The following is a 20,152-nucleotide window of genomic DNA, read 5'->3' on the forward strand; positions in this document are numbered from 1 at the left end:
CTTTGGGGTAGGGCCGTACTTATGCAAGCAAAACTCACGGTAGAAATTCACTTTAATAAAACATGGCTGCAAGAATAAAATAAAATACACTAAAAGTCTTAGAGTGGTGTGAGTTGGCAATATTTTACACGAAAGTAATCTTAGGAATGTCTCTACAAGTGCTACGCGGTGGTTTGCAGATCGGGCGATCGGTCATTGATAAGGGCCACGCAAGGTCCCGCGGACGAGCGGTTTCCACGCGTCCCTCATTCCGCGCCGCAGCGCGCAGTCGCCAAATCCGAATTGGTGACCGGTTAGCTAATGGGCGCTTGCAAAAAAGGCTATATTGAGAGTAAAGGATTGTATTTTTGCTCTCGTAAACTTTGGCTAACGAGTAATAGATTAGCATAAAGCATAAGGCATAAGGTGTATTGTCGCGACACGTAATGTGCAGGGGAGGGTAGGGGGGGGGGTTCTATTTTTTCCTTCCTCCACGTTCCTTCAGTTGCAGCTGTACAGTGCTAGCCGGGCCGAAGTTGTAATAAGCAAGCGAATTCGAGTCCTTGATGAAGATTCCCTGTGATAAAAATACAGAAAATTACTTTACTGCTTTCTACAAATATTGCCCTCAGTTAAATCGCCAGATCAATCTCCCCCAGGATACATTGCCTGCATAGCCTCCTACAATACTTTGCCAGCAAATCCTGGGCTGTCATGGTCGGGGACCCAGCGGCCTTTGCGGGGGTGCTCCAAAAGGTCTCTGCTCTGCTCGCGGCCGGACGAAAAAGCGCCGGAACCTCGAGCATGGAGTGCTGTTACCTACATATTAACCCACCCCCGTGATGTATTTTTAATCCGTGATTAAAATCAGATCCTAGTATGAAGATGGGTGATATCAGATCCTAGTATGAAGATGGGTGAAATCAGATCCTAGTTTGAAGATGGATAAAACTTACCCCGAGTTGTAATTTCTGCTTTCCTGCAGGCATGCCGATAGTCTCGTGGATCTTCGCCTTGATCACCGACACCTATAAACAAATAAAACACAACAACATGAGAAACGCTTAGCTTTTATGTGTTAGAAGATTATGCGGGTTAGAGGACAATAAGGATTCGAGGACCGCCATAGATCTCAGACAATCATCGTAAAAAAGCACAATTTACTCAAACCTTGAAGTTTCAATAATGTTACGCCAATATCATGCGAGTTGTGCGTATCTTAAAAATCCCAATCCCGACAAGATTGATATGTACAATGCTGAACATTATTCTCACAATATCATCAAAGAAGCTACCACACCCGGTAACAACTATAAGGCCAATCTACAGCCAAGTCCTCGGCAATCCTAATAGGTAGCCTCACCTGGTCGGTCAGCGGCAGCGCAAGAGTGATAAGCTGTCCTTCTAGCTTCCACTCGGCCTTGTCCGGAATATTCGGCACCTGGACCGTGAACCGGACGGTGGGTGGGTGTGTCTTGAGGAACTGCGCCTCGGGGATAAGGTCGCCTTCTGGTCCTTCGACTCTGCTCTTCTTGTTGGACGCATCATCGTCCTCATGCTCTCGCTTGTTGGAGGGCGGGGGCCCGGGTGGTCCGGGTGGTCCGGGGGGTCCGGGAGGCTGCATGCGAGGAGGGGGAGGCATGAAGGGGGGCTGGGGCGGCATTGGGCGCATGCCTGGTGGAGGAGGAGGGAGGCCTGTGGGGAGCAATAAGCAAGCACACATGGGTTATACAAACCAAAAAATGACGTTACGTGGGTAGTTTTGCAGGGACGTATTGAAGCTCATCACGGTGTGATACGTACAAAAATCCCGACGAAAAGAAACTGACTTTGACGACTCATCTGGGTATATTAGTTTCAGGTTGTATTCGTAGAACGAGCAACAAGTTGCAAATATTTGCAAGATTGCTGTAAACAGACCCTGACCTGCTAAAGATTTGATTTCACATTCGAATTACAGAGGACCCCCCTTATTGTTCGCTTTGAACAATGTAGGGGTGGTCGCATTACCTATCTGTTTATGAGAGTCACAAGTGAGATCGCGGCAATAAAGTGCATAATGAATCACTAGATTTAAAGTCAGGGTCTAGGTAACTCGCGTCACGCTACGTTGCTATAAACAGCATAGAATTGCAGGGTCCTGACCAACACGTACCCATGAACTTGGGGGGTCCATCTGGTGGCATTGCTGGTGGGGGAGGGGGCATGTTCATCATATGGTGGCCCATGGGGGGAGGGCGTGGCGCTGAATGTGTCATGGTGTTCGTCATGGGTGGCGGGATGGCTGTGGTGGGTGGGCGGTTCGGGTTGCTCATCCTTCCTTTCATAAAGTCCCCTCCCTCCATGGGGGACTGGTGGGGTGCTCTCGGCCCGATGCGCTCCCGATCATCTGAAGGCCTGGAAAAAAAATACAATTTCGAGTAAAAAATGCGCCCACGAAAAATGCTGGAGCAAAAATTCTTAAAAAAAAAGGAATGTTTATTGATTATTTACAAATCCCTTGCACTAACATATAGGCGAGTCTGAGCCATTTTTAATTTTAGTCAAGAAATATCAAACTGACCAGCTTTTCTAGTCTGTTAGGAACTCAAACTCCTTCCGTATGTGAGGCCTATGCGTTTGTTAATAGATTTAATAGAATCTGCTTAACTGGTGTGACACAGGCTAAAGTGTGACTTGAATACTTACACCATGCCTTAGGCGTTGCCTCCAATATGTTGAGCTAGCGTGATGCCAGAATGAACATGACATGTTAAGCCATAGCTTCAATCTGCTTGTCTAGCTTGAAACTGGCTTAAGTGTGGCGCAACTCTCCAACAATACTTACGATAAGCCCTTAAACTTGTGATTTGCTTTAACCTGTGGGTCTTTGTGAATGTCTTCAACCCGCTGGCTTAGTGTGGCATGACCATCTAACAATACTTAAGCTAAACGCTTATTGTTGTGAACAGATTCAATCTGCTGGTCTAGCGTGCTTAAAGCCGCATTGTCACCAGTTTACTTTCGGAGGTCCGACGGAAACCTCAACCGTAAAAAGACAAAAGAATCTATTAGAATCCGAGATATTTAACAGGCCATCCGCTCTAAATTATCGATCACATCCTTGAAGAAACTTTCAATAGACACACTGCTTTCAATATTTTGAAATATTTTTCGCGTTTTCCGTTAAAAATCATCGGAGATTGCTACGTAATCGACCGGAGGTAAACTGGTGACAATGCGGCTTTAAGTGTGGCGCAACTCTCTAACAATACTTACGCAAAGCAATTGTGGATAGCTTCAATCTGCTGGTCATTATCTAGCGTGACAATGGCTTAAGTGTTGGGTGACCTTCCAACAATACTTACGCTAAGCCCTTGGACTTGTGAATAGCTTCAATCTGCTGGTCTAGCGTGACACCGGCCTGAGCGCGACGTGAGGTGGATGCCATAGAGGCAGTGTGTCCATCCCATGTCACTTTCTCTGGACGCTTATCTTCCTCTTCACCAATCTTTCGGCCGATAATTGTCTCCTCATCACCGGCTCCGAAGATATCGGTACGACGTTCGGCGAGCTGTTTGAGGCTACTGCCGATGGCAATACCTGTGTGCGCAACAAGACAATAAAATCATCTCTGGATTCTAAAGCTATTCATTTAAATATCACATGGTGGCCTCGATATATATGATACACATTATTATAGAAACCTAATATATAAGAACCTTAGCCCGCCTGCCATACCTTTAACAAGCCCTATTATGGCTTACACCAATTTTTTACACACATGAATCTAACAGAAAAGGGCTAAGCCCTTGAGGTTTAAAGCTTGCAAGCTAAAGAGGATAAGCAGTTGAAAATTAATAGGGATAGTTCGAAGTATATTAAAAACAAGGTCCTGGAGGTTTATGGAAATATTTAGGTGTTCTATTCTTCTGTTTGTTTTGATTTTTCTTGTTTTCGTCTAGTTTGTTTTTGTGTCACTGTTTTTAAAAGTAACTCGTAAAATACTAAATTTAACTCAAATTAAAACTTATCCCACCTATATAAGCCACACTATTTTGGAAATATGTACACATCTATGTATACTTGGAAAGGAAATAAATAAAAATTGACATTGAAATTAAACAAAAACCAAGAAAATGCTACTACAATTCTTTTCAAAAGCTAAATAGGTTGTTCTGAAGCTGGAATATTTGCCAAGGGGGTGCATAGCCATAAATGTCCCATACTTAATCTAAGATTTGTTAATGCAATCATAAGAAAAGATGACTTTTTTGGGGGGAAGAGGGGATTAGGGGTTGGGCACACTCTCTACTGTAGGTAGCTACCTGCCTGCTGCGACATGACGGAAAAACCTGGAAAACGGGCAATTCCATATATAAAGAGAAGACACAATTCCTTACAAGGGCAATAGGTTCCTTGTATTACGGACTGATTTTCAAAACACAAATAACGTGAGGCAGAAGTGCACATAACCAGATTTTGGCTTTTTAAGATAACTTTTCCTTGATCATCATTGTCCTGTGTATCAGTTCAGGGACAAAAAGCTCAAATTTCAATGACACTTTACAAAAAGTCGCATCAATTTTAAAAAAGTCGCACTTGATATTTTGTTACTAAGTTACTAAGTACTCAGAAAAATTATCCGCCTTATTCAATGTGAAATTTGAAATTATTTGAAATTTGAAATTATTTGAAGCATCACGTCATGTTTTTCCGTCATGTCGCCTGCTGCAGCCGTCATCCCCTACCTTCAGCAAACACCTCTTCTTGTTGCTTCTTGTCCATGATGGCCTTGTCCCTCTGCTCCTTCCAGCGTGGATCCAGCAGGTTGATCTTCATGTGTTCAGCCATTGCCTCGGCCGGCACACGCTCCCCAGTGATTGGTGAGATCAGATACTTTTCCGGGGGAAGGGGCGGGGCTTGAGGTTTGGCTGCCTTTGGGTCGTAGTCGCGGCGGATCTGCAGGTTTGATCCTGCTCCTGTGGGGGGTAGGGGTGGGAGTCTGATGGCAGGTTCTGAGGGAGGAGCTGGTGGGGGGCCATCGTCATCCATGTCCATTTCCATATCCTAGTGGGAAAACACCAATATTGTTAATCAGTGCTTCATTTTCTTGGATACATCACGACACAACGTTTGTTAATTTGCATGGTTCAGCATGTGACAAGTTCTCAGTCAGACTGCTAAAGCTTTTTGGTTTTCATGACTTTATTCTTTCCTAATAAACTGCTAGATACCCCATAAGACATCAATTTGCAAATCCTTATTTCTTGCTGATTATTGCATTCTTTGCACTTGATTTCATTTGCTGCACTTTGAAAAATCTACTTGAGCCCTGTTTGGTGTTACAACTGATTACAGTGTGACCAATAAAACTGTGATCAGTGGGAATATGTACTGTATGGAATGGCCACAAACCAATCACAAGTCTTCACAAGGTTCAGTTTACTGAACTCTCACTTCAGTTTTGCCAGAAGACAATAACATTCCACACAAATTTAGGTGTTCACAGTTCTTTGTGATGCTAGAAAGCAGGTCTTACCAACAACACAGGGTGTACTGTATATTTCTATTTATTTTATGTGAATGCATACCTTTGATTGATTGTCTTTATTTGTCTCATCCACTTCCATCTCTACATCCATGTTGAAGTCTTCCTCTGTTGGACCAGCATCCTGACGAACCAAATAATTTATGCATTAGAATCACGAACTTGCTGCCAGAAACTCTAACGCCATTCTTGACAATACCTGTACTTTCTCATATCTTTCCTGTGCCAAGATTCTTGCTCCAAGCTGTTCTTGTGTTACAGGAGGGGGAAGGTTTCCTTAAAAGGTAACAGTTCTAGCCATCAGTGACATTGAAAGGTAAAAGATACAAGGGAGCACATTGACAGGTAAAAAATATTTTAGGCAACCAAAGTATATGGGGACAGTGCTCCAACATCTTTCCTATAATAAATTCTACATTTCAACTAAAATAATGCAATACTGTAACTGATCTAATAAAGCCCCCTATCTAAAGAACACCTATCTAATGAATGCCCCAGCTAAGCTCACGAGTTTGTAATGAAAACCCCTCTCTAACAAACACCCCCCTCTACTTAACGGGCCGCCCCCCAACCTCACTCCCAGCTTAAAAAAATGACAAGCATTTCGGTAGTATGAAGCAAATTTAATTAACCTGAGTTCGGCTTCTACTAGGTGAGACTTGCTTTAATGTCAAGAAATGCTTGCTACAGAGGCTATTATTTAACGTGACTGAGACTAGAGCCCCACTGCACTTGGGTTTGTTAATTGAGTTATAGTTTGTAAACACCCCCTATCTATTGAAAGCCCACCCTTGAACCATAAAAATTACCTGTCTCGTCATCCTTGAACTCAACAGTTTCCACAACCACAAAATCATGCCAATCCACTGATGCAAACGCAACTGCGGACAAATATTACAAAATAAAATAAACATATTTATGTTACTCAATACTACTACACTCCCAATGAAAATTATTCAAGAAAATAATTTTACCTCTCTCCTTTTCTCTTTCATCTTCCAGCTTTTGCTTTTCCTTTTCTTGATGTTTGACCCACTCGACTCTATACTTGACCCGATCAAGGACCTTGTGATCACCACACAGAGTAAAATGTCTAAATAAATTTCTGTTTTTGTACAATAAAATCATCAATTTGCCAGACTTTTCTCTAATCTTGCTATACAATTCTACAAGAGTATTCCCCCAGTCTAAAGCATGCTTGCATGACCTATTGTACAGTACTTGTCCTTTTACATTTCCAAAATATGGATTTAAATTTACAATACTTGCAATCAGAGATAGGCAGGCATTTCCATCCATAAAAGATAAGGAATTCACAGTTTTCAATTTACATGAATATCCCAAGCTCAAGGAAAAAAGTGTTTCCACTGAACTTAACAGCGCACAACAGATAGATATACACAATTAAAAGGTGCAAATTATATAACTTTTTGGACCAAGCTGTACCTTATGAGGATCATGGATGTCTTCCTTCAATTTCTCTTTTATATTTGCTGGAGGAATAAGAACCTAAAAAAGATGTAATGTTTTAGTAACAATTTCAAAAGGTAAGAGTCATCAGATCTGTATGGAGCGATAGTTTGTATGCAACATAACTGCAAAGCTATTCTATACTCCAAATATGTTTAAATAAATTCATGTACATTGTTTTCACATTACCTTGGTATATTGCTCTACAAGCTTTGTGAAGTAGTTGAAGAGACTGTGTTGAGGCCTCAGAAAATCAAATTGGTAGTTTCTCTGAGAAATAGAACACAATTTCAATAGGTTTCCTCTGCAAAACATACAAAATAAACATTCTAGAGGCAGACAGAGTCAAATTGTTTAAAAACTGAAAGAGAAAAAAACATACATATTTGTTAAAAATATTATAGTTCTACATTTATCCTGGGTCGATGAGTAAGACAATGCTTCAGTCACTCATGTAACAGTTATTCTTTTTTGTACCTGTTCTCTTTGCATGAGATTAGTCAAGAACTGGCGACCATTCCTAGCCACAAACTGTGCAGTCAACTTTACAATGTCACTGGAAGGGAGAAAGAAAACACACATGAAAATATATGTTGAAAAAATATAATTTTAAAATAAACTTTTAAAATGTATGGAGATTATTCTGCCCTACTTGGTGTACCTGAATGGCATAAAAAAGTTTTACAGTACCTATTTTATGAGCAAGGTGATGGTATAAGGTAATGGTACCTATTATCGGACACCTTAGATTTACGCTAAAATATCTCGCGTACAAAACGCAATTGAATCTTAGGTTTTACAGCTAGAAATCACTGACTATTAAGCATAATAATTCGACCAATTTAACAAAAATTCAAAAACTCAAATTTACGTTGAATTGTTCGATGATTGCTCGACTGTCCGATAATAGGGCACCGAGGTTAGGTACGAACAATTCGAGCTATCCCGAAGTGTCTACGGAAACAGAGGCCAAAAAGCATCCTGGGAGATCAACAACAAAAAGGGCGGATTCGCGGAGCGACCTTCATCACGTTTGGTAAATCTTGGACTTTTTTACGGCTTCTTTTCGTCCTTGCGTATTCAAGTCAAAGAGAGGATTTCAATCGCCATTTTGCGGTGCGTGAGAGAAAATTATTTCTAGTTTTGCAAAACAATAAACACCCGTAAAAAGCTTCGGAATACATGTTTTCTGAATGTTGTTTTTTCGACTGGATGGGTAATTTTTCGGCTTGTTTTCCTTTTGTTTGAGATATTTACAATTTTTTTCGAGTGTCCGATAATAGGGCACTGTCCGATAATAGGTACCACTACCTTATGTATATTTTCCCATACAGTAGTTTAAAGTACCATACTGTAGTTAATAAATGTGAGTGATACATTATTTGTGGTAAATCCAGGTTTGTCAAAGAGTTAATCAATTTATTAAAATGACACCAAAGTCTTTAAAGCCCTAAATTGCCTGCCCCTACAAACAAACACCTTTTTTTTAATAAAAAATGAAAAAGAAACAATAATCTACGTAAATAAAGTCCCGAGCATTGTTGTTGGGCTTTAAAATGTATACATTTTAAACAGCTTACGTTTTAAACAGCTTGAGTGTATGAATCCCATTACACTCAAACTACATGCAAAAAAACACGCACAATTCATGCAGAATTAGTGCACAAAAGGTTTGTGCAGGATGTACTGTAAGCTTACATACAGGTCTAAGGCAGAGATGCTCGGGGGATCTGCCATGAACTCATACTCTGGGGGAGGTTCTTTGGGGATGTTCAGATCTGATATCAGCACTTGCTGCTGCATTAAGGGCTTGGGCTGGGGAATGAGCAAGCAGCATAGTCAAAACCTATGAGAATACTAATGTATTAAACCATAGGGAAAGATAGGCATTATTGAGAAAAGGAAGACACAAAAATCAACACGAAGAAGAAAAAACCCTCAAAGACAAGTCACAAAAAATATATATGTATATCCGTGCTGGAAATAGCATAGGATCCACTTCCATACCTTAGAAATTCCTGGACCTGGAGCAGAGCTAGGTTCTGGGACTGAAAACGGCAAATAAATTAGTGAATTACCAGAAACAAGGCTTGATGTATGGCACAGGAATATCTAAGTCAGGCCTTGTATTACCTCAATGCTTTGGCAATTAACATTTATATCTGGACTTGATAACTGTAAGTTAAATTCTATGCGCTAGAGTCCAGTAACTCATGATTTGACTGTTCTGTCAACTTACTGCACTGCATACACCTAATTCAAAATACTTTTTTTAGATACGAGACTTATGCCAGAACTAAGTACAGCACCACCCCTTTTGGAAGCACCTGTCACAAGTCTAATCAACTTCACGTCAGTTTCACAGCCTCACCTTTGCCGAGGTTTTCCTTAAGATCCTAGACCTTTTCATAGAACTAAGTACCCCCTCCCCCCTCCCCAATCAAGGGCAATCAATTTCACTTCTTTTTAATAGACTTTTTTTATAAACTAGAAGGTTTTCCTTAAATGGGCAGCTTAATGATACTGCGCATGTCTGGACTCAGTGTTTATTGTAGGCTTTTAATTGTCTACAAACAGTTGAACTTTAAGCTGTCAATGCCTTGTTAAAATATTATGCAATATTATATTGAAAACTATGATTATTGACAGTTTGTGGTCAAATTCCTTTGAATTTTAATCTCCCACATGTACCAAAGTCAATATTAGAATTTGACTGAAATTCAATGTGTCTGGGCAGGAGAGCAATTGCAAAGCTCTTACCATGAAACTGCCCCTTTAAAATCCTTGACCTTGTCAGGGAGCTAGGTACAGTACCCCTCCCCCCCCCACCTCCACCCTGGGCAAGCACTTGTCAATCAACTTCACGTCAGTTTCACAGCCTCACCTTTGCCGAGGTTTTCCTTGAAGTCCTTGACCTTGTGTAGGAAGTAGGCATAGTAGGGATCACCTTGGTTCAAGAAGTTGAACTTTGGGTTGTTGATCTCATTCTGTCTGATTCTCGACTCAAACTCAGGGCCTGTCAAATTTAAGGTACAAACAGAAAATAGTTAAAGTGCATTTGTAAGACTTCAGACTTTTAGGGATTTTCAGTAAATGGGCTGAAATTTATTGTTCTATATTAATGTAAGCATATTTCTTTTCTTCAAAACTCCTTTTATCCAACCCTGGAAGGTCATGTCAAAACCTGGAGGGTAGGAAGGTATGATGTATTTTCAGTAGATTAAATAGAAAAATGCATTAAAAACTGATGGGCCATGTTTGAAGCAATTTCCTAGACCACACAATAGCAAAAAAAAACAAAGGGAAAACTCACCATTTCTTGCAACAAAGCTTGCAGTCTTGTCAACAATATCTATTATTGGTGGTTAAGAGATTCATAATGGACAGAAGAATACATACAGTACAGTGAAATCATTAAAAATATATATATTTATACAAGTCCAGACACGGCAAGTTAACACTACATAAATCTCTCAAAAATTTCTTTTTAGGGGAACTAGTACAGTTGAAGAATGATTATTTTTTTTATTATTGAGAGCTTGAAAACAGTTGGAATGGTGTAGAACTATTTTTCATTTTTATTATTACCCCTGATCTGTTAGTAAAATGTTGTGCTCTTTGGTTTCCCCACAAGCTGTTTTTTCTACAATTGAGAGTGACCTAACGATCTTTGGATAAATTATCTGTTTTACAAAAACGGTTTGTAGTTAGTTTCTTCATTCTCCTTTTTATTTCTATTTTCTACATTTTGTGCTCCTTAGAAACACTTTATCTTTTCATCAGCTTCTACTATGGAACTTGAAATAGCTAAGGGTACCACAAAACTTCCAAATGTTTTCATTGCTTTCAAACTCACTATTTCTTTAGTGATCTTGGGATGTTTGAGAAGAGTCCAACCAAATCATAACCAAAGTTCATTACTTAAACATCGGGGTTGGCCTAAGCTACAAAGACTTTGATCTAGCATGCATCAGTCTAACAAATAACCAAAAGTAAAACAGACAGCAGATATAATTTTAAGCAGAGACTGAAACTATAGTGACGACAAATATAATATTAGTCAAGTCGAACAGATAGACTCTCATTTTGATTACTTAAGGTCTACAGATAAATCACAACTAGACCTTGTATAAACGGAATGGCTTATCTGTAGCCGTTGTTAGCTTGTTCATCGTGGATACTTCTCACTTCAGGCGGAGGGTAAATGATGCCGATCGTCGGCTTATTGTATGTCTCTCCTTCATTCTGATTATTCCCTTCGGGCTTCTCCGTTTGCTCTGGTAACATAACAGGAGGCATGGTGATGAATTGGTCCGCTTGCTTTTGAGGTTATTTTTTTATCAGGTATACAAGACCCTTAGCAAGGCCAAAAATGATTTTTAGCCGTTCGATTTACGAACTCGTGTTGATGGCCGCCATTTTGATTTTACCCGCTGTGCGTTCTGGGTAGAATGGTCTCGCGAACAGACCTATGGGATTAGCACAGGCATCCCGCGTCTTATAACCCTCTCTTGGCAACCTCAGTTCTTATTACACTGATTTAACTCATTTATGTATCTCTCGCAACCACTAAAATAGAAAGAGCCATTGAAGATTCGAGTTACCTGGGTAAAATTTAGTAATTTAGGGCAGTACCAGAAATAGATTATGACCAAAACGCCGATTATGGGCCTTACTCCCATTTTCATGGGACACAAAGATGACATCGCGATTATACCACCGATCGAAAAGTGCATGTGTTGCCGAGGAGGGGGGGGGGGGGGTGGGTAGAGGGTGGCCAGAATAATCACCGAGGTATATCACTGAGGCAGCCTACATAAAGTATTTTATTTAGTCATTTATTTATTTCATCTTATAAGGTTCATATTATAAATGGTGGCCGCAAACAGCTGATGCAACTTTTTCTGCATATAACTACGACTGCGATAATAAAAGTACAATATGATACAATATTACTAAAGCAGGACAAGTTAGTTAGGGTAGGCGAGATTACAACATGATTCATATTTCAGACAAGATGGATAATAAGCGCTTGCACTTGTTGGTAACTCTTGTACTCAGTTTACGCATGCGCAGAGCTATAACCAAGCTCGTGTGAACAGCCACGCCCCTACTGGTCATCCCTGCTAACGCCCTGATGGGGGTATTGTCCAGCGGCGTAGCCAGGATTTCTAACAGGAGGGGGCCCAAAAGGGACTTTCAGGCATTTTCTTCTGTATTTTAGCAAGAGACCATGATGATCTCTTGATTTTAGATAATTTCTCATACATTTACTGTATTTTTGGCTGCTATAAGGGGGGGGGGGGGGGGGCTAGACCACCCCCTGGCTACGCCCCTGTTGTCCAGTGATGAGAATGTGCCCCAAATCCCAAGGAAAACTGTCACGTTCGAATTTGGGTGCAAGGTGAGGTCTGTGTGGGCGCTGCTTTGAGAAATCAGTGGTCAAGCAATGAATCTAGGGCAGTCCCAATCTTTCCTAATATGACTTGCTTTTTTATATTGTACTTGCAATGCAAATGGCGGTTCAGTTATATTGAGATCCTTGATTTAGCTCCTAGACAGTAGGTGAGCTGTTTTTTTAAGCTTATTCATGCAAATACGCATGTGCGTACCTCAAAAATTCAGAAAAAAAACATAGTTGTGTAAAAAAGTCTGTCATATTCATACACGAAAAATGCATCAGGAATTTATGGGAAATATATACAACCGGCCCCTCCCCTGCTACGGCCCATCTGAAAGACCCATTGAGTATCCGATCATTTTGATTTCGATCTATATAGGAACAGTTGTTCTGGTCTAAGAAACGAAATACTTGTGATATTACGTGAATAATATTACCCTGGGTTCCAGGGCTGAAAAGTTCGCTATACACCCGTTACAATCCAAAACGTTTTTTATAACTATTAAGGGGAAATATGTCTGAAACTGGCAACTTATATCTGCTATAATGCAACCACGCTGATTTGAGGCAAAGTCTCTTCAGCAAGTCAAACAGAAAGGTAGAAGTAGTATCACCAAAGTTACGGGAGTAGCGACATTGGTGTTGCCATGATTACCAGCTTTAGCGCCGACTTCCGGCGGATCACTACCCGTCACAGTAGTCGTCGGTGTTGTGTTACCAGTGGAATTGTGTGACTTCTGGATTATTCCAGACTTGTCAAGAAGGACAGGGGGCTTAGGGTCCGGGCTGTGGTGTACGGCTGGCGCTGTAGATTTTGGATTTTGGGTTGAGGTGATGACATCACCGGAGCTGTCAGTAAGCATTGTTCCTTTATCTTTTAGTGATTGCGTGACGCCGATACCAGAGCTTGTCTCTTTGCCACCAGTGTTTTTCATCTTAATGACATTCCCATAGTTATCTGTCGGTAATGTTACCCGACTTGGCATCGTACTTTGGCCTGAACCACCCTTCGGCGTGACAGCCTTTCCGGTACCATGATGGGATAGTGGCGTGACAGCCTTTCCGGTAACATGATATGATAGTGGCGTGACAGCCTTTTCGGTACCATGATGGGATAGTGGCGTGACAGCCTTTCCGGTAACATGATGGGATAGTGGCGTGACAGTGCTACCCTCGGCTGTATCGACGCTACCGGATGAGATGTCGGTTCCTTTCTCTAAAGCTTGAGGATTTCTTCCAGTGCTAGTATTGGTCTCAACCTCAAGTGATTTCATTTTTAAAAATTCCATCATAATGGACAGGGAGCCGTTATGCGAGCGAGGCTTTACTCCAAGTATATGGCATAGTAATGGGTATAAGTCGACTGCACGGAGACTTCGTGGCGACGAGTAGTTCGCCTTAAAAAAAGGTCCACGCGCGTAGAAGATTCCAGCAGAATTCTGGGAAGGTGACCAGACGTGTGAGCCTTCTATCCATTCTCCCTCGCCAGCGGTATCATAGTCAGTGCGCATGAGCCAGCCTTCTTCGACATCAAGGTACAGCGGAGGAATGCGCCGGTTGTTCTTCCAATGCCAGTTGTCAGGAAAATCTCTCTTTTTGTAAATCTTTAAATGGGAGTTATTTGCCGTGCTCAAGGCGTTAAGTACCTTCTCCATTTGTCCGGGTTTGGGCCATAATTGCTCGGTCGTACCCCTGTTCTCGTAATAATCATTGCTTGTGATGTAATCATTTAGACAAATCTGACGCTTATTCGAGGTCTCGATCAAAGAGTGATCAGACACGAGTATTATATTGACCTTGTTCAACAGCTTGGCAGTGTACAAGCCATCAAGCAGTCGCCCAACCACATCTCTGTCAATCATTTCAATCATCTGGCGGTACTGTGGGGAGTGGGGTCCGTAGGCGTGTCCCTTCCAGTCGGGCTCGTCGATGTAGAGCAGCGCGAGTTTGGGAGGTTCGTTGGAACTCACCCACTCGAGCACCTTATCTACGCGGTTACTAAACGGGTCCGACCAATCAAATGTGCAATGAACCCTCATATATTCTCGCAGATTCTCGAGCTTTCTGCCGCTGTAGTGATCACAATTCACGTAGCAAACAGGCTTTGTTGCATACGTGGGCTTTTCCTTATAGCTGTAACTCCCAGGCCAAAAGTACGACGCTGTTTTTTCTCCCTGTTTCTGCATTGTCAGCCAAATTGGTTCTGATTCGTTGTAGAATTTTGGGTCAAAATTAGAACAGTCATCGGAATGGATGAAGCGCTCTTCGTAAATAGGATCCCAGAACATGTTGTCGACAATGCCGTGAGATTCAGGATACAAACCGGTCAGGAAGGTCGTATGTATGGGCGCAGTTCGTGTTGGGTGAACTGGTACCATATTTTTTGCCTTTACGCCAGATTGGACGATGAAGTCGAAGTTCGGCGTATGGGTCAGATCCGAACCGACAAATTGCCATCCTAACCCTGCAAACGAAACCAATATCACTGTTCCAGTTTCTGTCTCATTTTTGTCGCGGAGAAGGACAGATGAAGCGAGAGAAGCCAGAATAATTAGGGAGCACCCCAACCTGACGAACGCCATAGTTCAGCGTCGTGTGCAGTCGCCGAGTTACTAGAACTATCTCCTCCTCGACAGATTTCTCTTTTATCTCGGAACATATGGTGTGCAAGCTAGGAAGATGTAATCTTTACGTTCTTCAGGTTCAGAGCGTAGTTAATTACCATTACCACACAGACACCGCTAAAAAATAAACTGAAGTGCCTTGGTCAGCATTGAACCGCATGGGCTACGCAAAAGGCTCAAAGGCTAAATGAACAATGAATTTTTCGTAGGCTTGGCTTACGACAGGTCAAAACGGTGTAAATAAATCAGTGAGTCCGCCCACAGAGGTCAACCCAGTAAGTAAGCTGTTCGTGCTTTGACTTTTCTTTCATGTTTATTTTGTCATATTTAGAGTATCTGTGCTTGCGTGGATCAAATATACGCTCGTGTGCATGCGTTTCTTAATGGGACATTTTTAATTTCTTTTTACACTCAATAACGAGCATGTAAACGCAAATTCCCAAGAATTACGTAGCAGTTTTCAAGTAGTTTTCTTATACTAGAGAATGTGCACGTCAGTCCATATAATCTGAAACAAATAATAAGCCATGTAAAATAAAATCATTTTAAGATGTTTTTACATATAAAAGTGTCTATATTTCTTTTAAAAAGAATGGTAGACTGAAGGTTATAATTATAATAAACAACTTCGTTTGCAAGGTACCAAAAGTCGAGTATGCTATTTGTGGGGTTTTGATAACTCACATAAGTGCTAAAGGGAATAATTGTTTGTGATATGAGCTTGAACGAACCACGATGAATCTCGTCATCTCTTGATATTTGATAATTCAACAGTGTTTGTTCATAATCAGTGAAAACACTGATACTATAGAAAAGCCTTATCTCAGAGATAACTCCCCTTTATCACGAGTCAAAATAACACATATCACTTAGAATAGTTTTAATATGATTTCTTGGAGTTTTATTTCTTTATTAACCGTGATTATCAGGGTATATGTGGTGCGGGTAGACAATAGGTTTTTCCACCGTCTGGCGTTCATGCGGCTACCTTCTCTTTTTTGTCTTAAAATGCATTAGTCGATCTCCTGCCTGTCGTGTGGTTTGTCAGAGAAAGAAGCGGGGAATTCATTATCACTTTACTCGGCATTTGCCCGCTATAAACCACCGCAAGGATCGATGGCCGAGTTCGTTCGGAATCTAATCGGGGTGACACGAGAAATTTCCGAATAGAAGTTAACTGCACACTGCGTGCCCTATCCGGGGGTATCGGAGCATCAAGCTTGCATTTTAATTGCTTCCAAAATGTCCTTATAGCTCTGTTAAACTCGGGAATTCGGAAGGAATAAATTATAGTGTTAATAAAGGAATTACTGAACTGTAAAAGTTTAAAGCTTTTGTACATGAAGGACAATTCGTCTTTGAAGGGCTCTCTGCAACCCTTACACGTGTGGAATACGATTAGTAGCACCTCGAATGGCAACCAGCAAATCATCGATGCGCATGTCACAGTGATGAGAGTCCGCGCGAGCCTTCGCTCTTGGTCTGAGCCTTGCGACCTCGGCTTCCATTCCCGCCCTTTTGCTTTCTTCCAAATAAAGGCATATGCCACAATGACGATAAGCAAAGCCATTGATAAACACGCAATCGCCACAAAAGACAATACATTAGATGACACAACTCCATAGATAAACCCCAGCAAGTAAAGCATTGATATTACCATGGCAATGAACCATGGCATTCCTATAAGCAAGCAATAAGCGTACGAGCCCACGATTTTATGTTTCAGTGGCCAGCGGACAGCAAACCAGCGCTCCACCGCAACCGAAGCGAGCGTCAAAACGGACGCGAATCCAGATACAATGTCAATCACCTCGTGTGTCGCCAGTCGGATCTTGGTGGATCTGTGTTCATTGGTAAACAACAGGTCCCGTATGAAGAGAGGGCATGATAAGCTACCGACCATCAAGTCCGCCAAAGCGAGGCTGACAAGGAGATAGTGTGTTCGTTTGCGCACGCGCCGTAGCGTAGCCCGTGTGAAAACAGTGATGGTGAGAATGTTGGCGAGGATTATGGCGCATGATACTACAGAGAATGCCACTGGCCAGATCATGCGGGCTCCTTGAAGGGCCTTTGACATGCCATTGATTGCACTGCTGTTTACTAAGTCCATTTTGCTTTTCTATACCTGAAAATGAAATACAAGTGTTTACATTAGAGTAACGAAAATACTTAAAAAAAGGAAAAAATGGGAGAAAAAATTCCCGTCTCTTTTCAGAGTCAGGCGTTTATAACGTACAACAAAAGGGCATAAGTTAAGAGAGGGACACTTTGGTATTACCCGCGCGCCATGTCGATTCCGAATCTGGCTATTTTTAGTAACCACCACCACACCACTGCGCGTGAGCATTTTTACTCACCCTACCCCCGCGCTTTGGCATTTTCATCTTGTTGTTTGCCGCTGTTTTGTGACTTGAAACCGAAAAAAAAAACCTATTTGTACAAATACCATCGAAAATTTAATTCTAGCATCAAGGATAAGGGTAGTTGCGGTTTATTAAGGGGATGTAGTACTTCGAGGATTGCAAGATTTCAAAAACGAGACTTCATTTAAAATCAATAGCGGAAAACCTAGTGCTTCAAACACCGTTTTCGCTCTAACATGCTGCTTTTTCGTGGTTTCTCAACATTCATTATCTTCCTAATGGTCAAACAAAATATGTAAGTTAGACATTAGATATTATATTGATTTTTTTTGTGAATATTCCGGTGAATTGAGAAGAAATCCAAGAAAAATACATTTAACAAAACTATCCTTGTAGCGAGGGAATGCATTTTTGTGATGATCAAAGCCAGCAAGCTGAAGTATCTGAGCTTTTGTATAGTGAGAAAATAAAGAGGGAGATATTACTGTACTTCTTTGATGTTGTTTTTATTATATGTTATATTATTATGTTTTTATTAAGCTGGGGTCGGGATTTGAATCAAACGCGGTATCACAACCATTTTATCGCTCGTCGGTTACTTTTTTCTTTCTTCTTCACTTGAAATCTCCGCTCAGACAAAAAAAAAAACAGTCAAACTATTCAGGGATTTAGCTTTCTGTGAGTATATTTGCCAATCCTGACAGACTTGTTTTCTTCTTCAAAGTTATTTTACATGATTTCTTTTTATTCCTATCGAGTTGGCAAAACAACAACACGCAACCCGCGAGGGAGTAGGACAAAATAAAAGGAGCAAATCCTCACGCGCAGTGGTGGGGTGGTGGTTACTAAAAAATAGCCAGATTCGGGTAATACCACGGGTAATACCAAAGTGTCCCTCACTTATCTTATGCTCTCTTGCGTACAATCAAAACAATAAAACCCAACAAGCAGTTTTGGCAATTTGTACTCGAAATTTGCTTAATGTTAATTCAGATTTAAAAAAGATGTGGATTAAGATAAAGCTTACATAGAAATAATGATATTATTTCATATATTAACAAATGAGTTGCAACTTCTCTGTAACCGTCCTCATTTGACCTAAAAAAGAAGAACAAGAAAATGTTAAACGCTTAGCTTACCTGAATAAATCACTGAGAATCTCCCAAATCCTCAGGATGTTATTTACAATAGAAGACGTTATATATTCCACCATAAACCTTTATTCCTTTCTTATTTCAACTGCCTTCTCATTCCACAATGCTCCTATTATTGCAAGAGAATTAAGTTACCTGCCGCCAATCCCAGAGTTCCGTAACTCGAAAAAATGGCTTCTTTGTTCAAATGCGCAAATTTTCTAGATGATATAAAAGAACACTTGTGCCAATATATGTTTGTTCGGAAGACACTGACGCGCCAATCGCGATGGCTACAAAAGAGAATGCGCTTTCGTCAATACGACGTATGCGCTGAAAGACATCCAAGATGCCAAGAACACGCTTGATTAAAAAAATACTCTACGATTTTGCTACTATTTTTTCGTGCGCGCGCAAAAGCTGGTAGATTAAGAATGTTTTTATTTCACGAAAAGAGGGATGAACACTTCATCCGCACTGGACGCAGTCTACAGCTAGGCAAACTTTAGATATGCCAGTCAATCGTGTCACTGCCAAAAACATAAGACGTTCTGTAAACGCCACACACAATCGACCAGCCCTAAGCAAACATGTCATCTAATGAAATGAGGTAAATGCACACACCACGCTCAACATGGCGATGAAGCAGATAAAATAATAACATGAGCGTATAAAACTGTTTCATGCAGATGCGAATGCTTTTAACGTCGGTTTAAAGAAGAGGACTAGTGCATTGTTTACCTTTGCTTATTGTGCTTGCGTCAAACACAAAAATAGAAGCTGTAATGGTCTTATCCAAAAATAAGCCTTATTTGCGTTGTTACTACGGCACTTTTCTATCCTAAATTACTTTATCAGATTAAATGCTGTAGCTAGTTGTAAGAGGGCTGTCAAAATTGAATTCAACTTAGTCTAAAGCGCACCAAATGATAGCTTCAAAGTAAATCGCCGCGTAGCGATGCGCACCAAATGGTAGTTTCAAAGTACATCACGCGCAACAAATGATAAATTTAAAGTAAATCACGCGCACCAAATGATAAATTTAAATTAAATCACGCGCACCAAATGATAAATTTAAAGTAAATCACGCGCACCAAATGATAAATTTAAAGTAAATCACGCGCACCAAATGATAGCTTTAAAGTAAATTATGCGCTTATTCAAATGATACCTCTCAAAAAGACCGGTTTGAGTTTATTTTTTCCTAAAACGTTAACGCATTTAGGGCCGTTTTAGCGCTGTTCGGTGAAATTTAGAATTCCCTAAATGCGTTAACGTTTTAGGAAAAAATAAACTCTAACCGGTCTTTTTGAGAGGTATCATTTGAATAAGCGCATAATTTACTTTAAGCGGAAGTGATAGAGGGAATTCTAAATGTCACCGAACAGCGCTAAAACGGCCCAAAATGCGCTCTAAATCGCTTAAACGTGGAAATAATAGACAACTGCAAGTACTACATTAGCCTCCTCCGCAGGCGTCTCTGAACGTTAGAAACCGAGACTCGGGATTCCTGTGGTCGACAAATCCCTTTGTTAACGGGGGGGGGGGGGGGGGGGGGGGGGAGGAGGGGACAATCGACTAAGGAATCCCGAGCGCCTGTGTTTCTGTTCTGCTGCTTTCTGGAAAAAGCGACGCCTGCGGAGGAGGCTAGT

At 41.0% G+C, this 20,152-nt stretch overlaps 3 protein-coding genes across 5 annotated transcripts; all 3 read right to left on the reverse strand.

The window, feature by feature from the left end:
* Positions 1-34: 34 nt before the first annotated feature.
* LOC5522269 (splicing factor 3A subunit 1) lies at positions 35-11,427 on the reverse strand. Of its 3 annotated transcripts, XM_048724526.1 has the most exons (19): positions 11,335-11,424; positions 11,161-11,256; positions 10,293-10,331; positions 9,864-9,995; positions 8,987-9,027; positions 8,682-8,794; positions 7,457-7,535; positions 7,169-7,249; positions 6,956-7,018; positions 6,484-6,574; positions 6,319-6,390; positions 5,709-5,785; positions 5,553-5,633; positions 4,710-5,028; positions 3,327-3,561; positions 2,135-2,376; positions 1,343-1,674; positions 936-1,007; positions 35-556 (listed from the first exon to the last, which is right to left on the reverse strand). In XM_048724526.1, exons 6-19 carry the CDS (start codon positions 8,780-8,782, stop codon positions 455-457), a joined length of 1,947 nt encoding a protein of 648 aa, XP_048580483.1. In that variant the 5' UTR covers positions 8,783-8,794; positions 8,987-9,027; positions 9,864-9,995; positions 10,293-10,331; positions 11,161-11,256; positions 11,335-11,424; the 3' UTR covers positions 35-454. The 3 variants fall into 3 exon arrangements, with proteins under 3 accessions (XP_048580483.1, XP_001641904.1, XP_048580485.1); XM_001641854.3 differs by having other exon boundaries at positions 11,161-11,427; XM_048724528.1 differs by lacking the exons at positions 9,864-9,995; positions 10,293-10,331; positions 11,161-11,256; positions 11,335-11,424 and adding an exon at positions 9,351-9,391.
* Positions 11,428-12,451: 1,024 nt separating this feature from the next.
* On the reverse strand, positions 12,452-15,794 carry LOC5522268 (ectonucleotide pyrophosphatase/phosphodiesterase family member 5). The gene has a single exon (XM_032367760.2). It carries the CDS (start codon positions 14,960-14,962, stop codon positions 12,959-12,961), a length of 2,004 nt encoding a protein of 667 aa, XP_032223651.2. The 5' UTR covers positions 14,963-15,794; the 3' UTR covers positions 12,452-12,958.
* A 75-nt stretch (positions 15,795-15,869) lies between these two features.
* LOC5522162 (adenosine receptor A1) lies at positions 15,870-19,435 on the reverse strand. The gene is made up of 2 exons (XM_001641852.3): positions 18,507-19,435; positions 15,870-17,129 (listed from the first exon to the last, which is right to left on the reverse strand). Exon 2 carries the CDS (start codon positions 17,112-17,114, stop codon positions 16,008-16,010), a length of 1,107 nt encoding a protein of 368 aa, XP_001641902.2. The 5' UTR covers positions 17,115-17,129; positions 18,507-19,435; the 3' UTR covers positions 15,870-16,007.
* Between the last annotated feature and the right edge of the window lie 717 nt (positions 19,436-20,152).

This window comes from Nematostella vectensis, chromosome 3 (assembly GCF_932526225.1).
Source record: "Nematostella vectensis chromosome 3, jaNemVect1.1, whole genome shotgun sequence".
Taxonomy (NCBI): Eukaryota; Metazoa; Cnidaria; class Anthozoa; order Actiniaria; family Edwardsiidae; genus Nematostella; species Nematostella vectensis.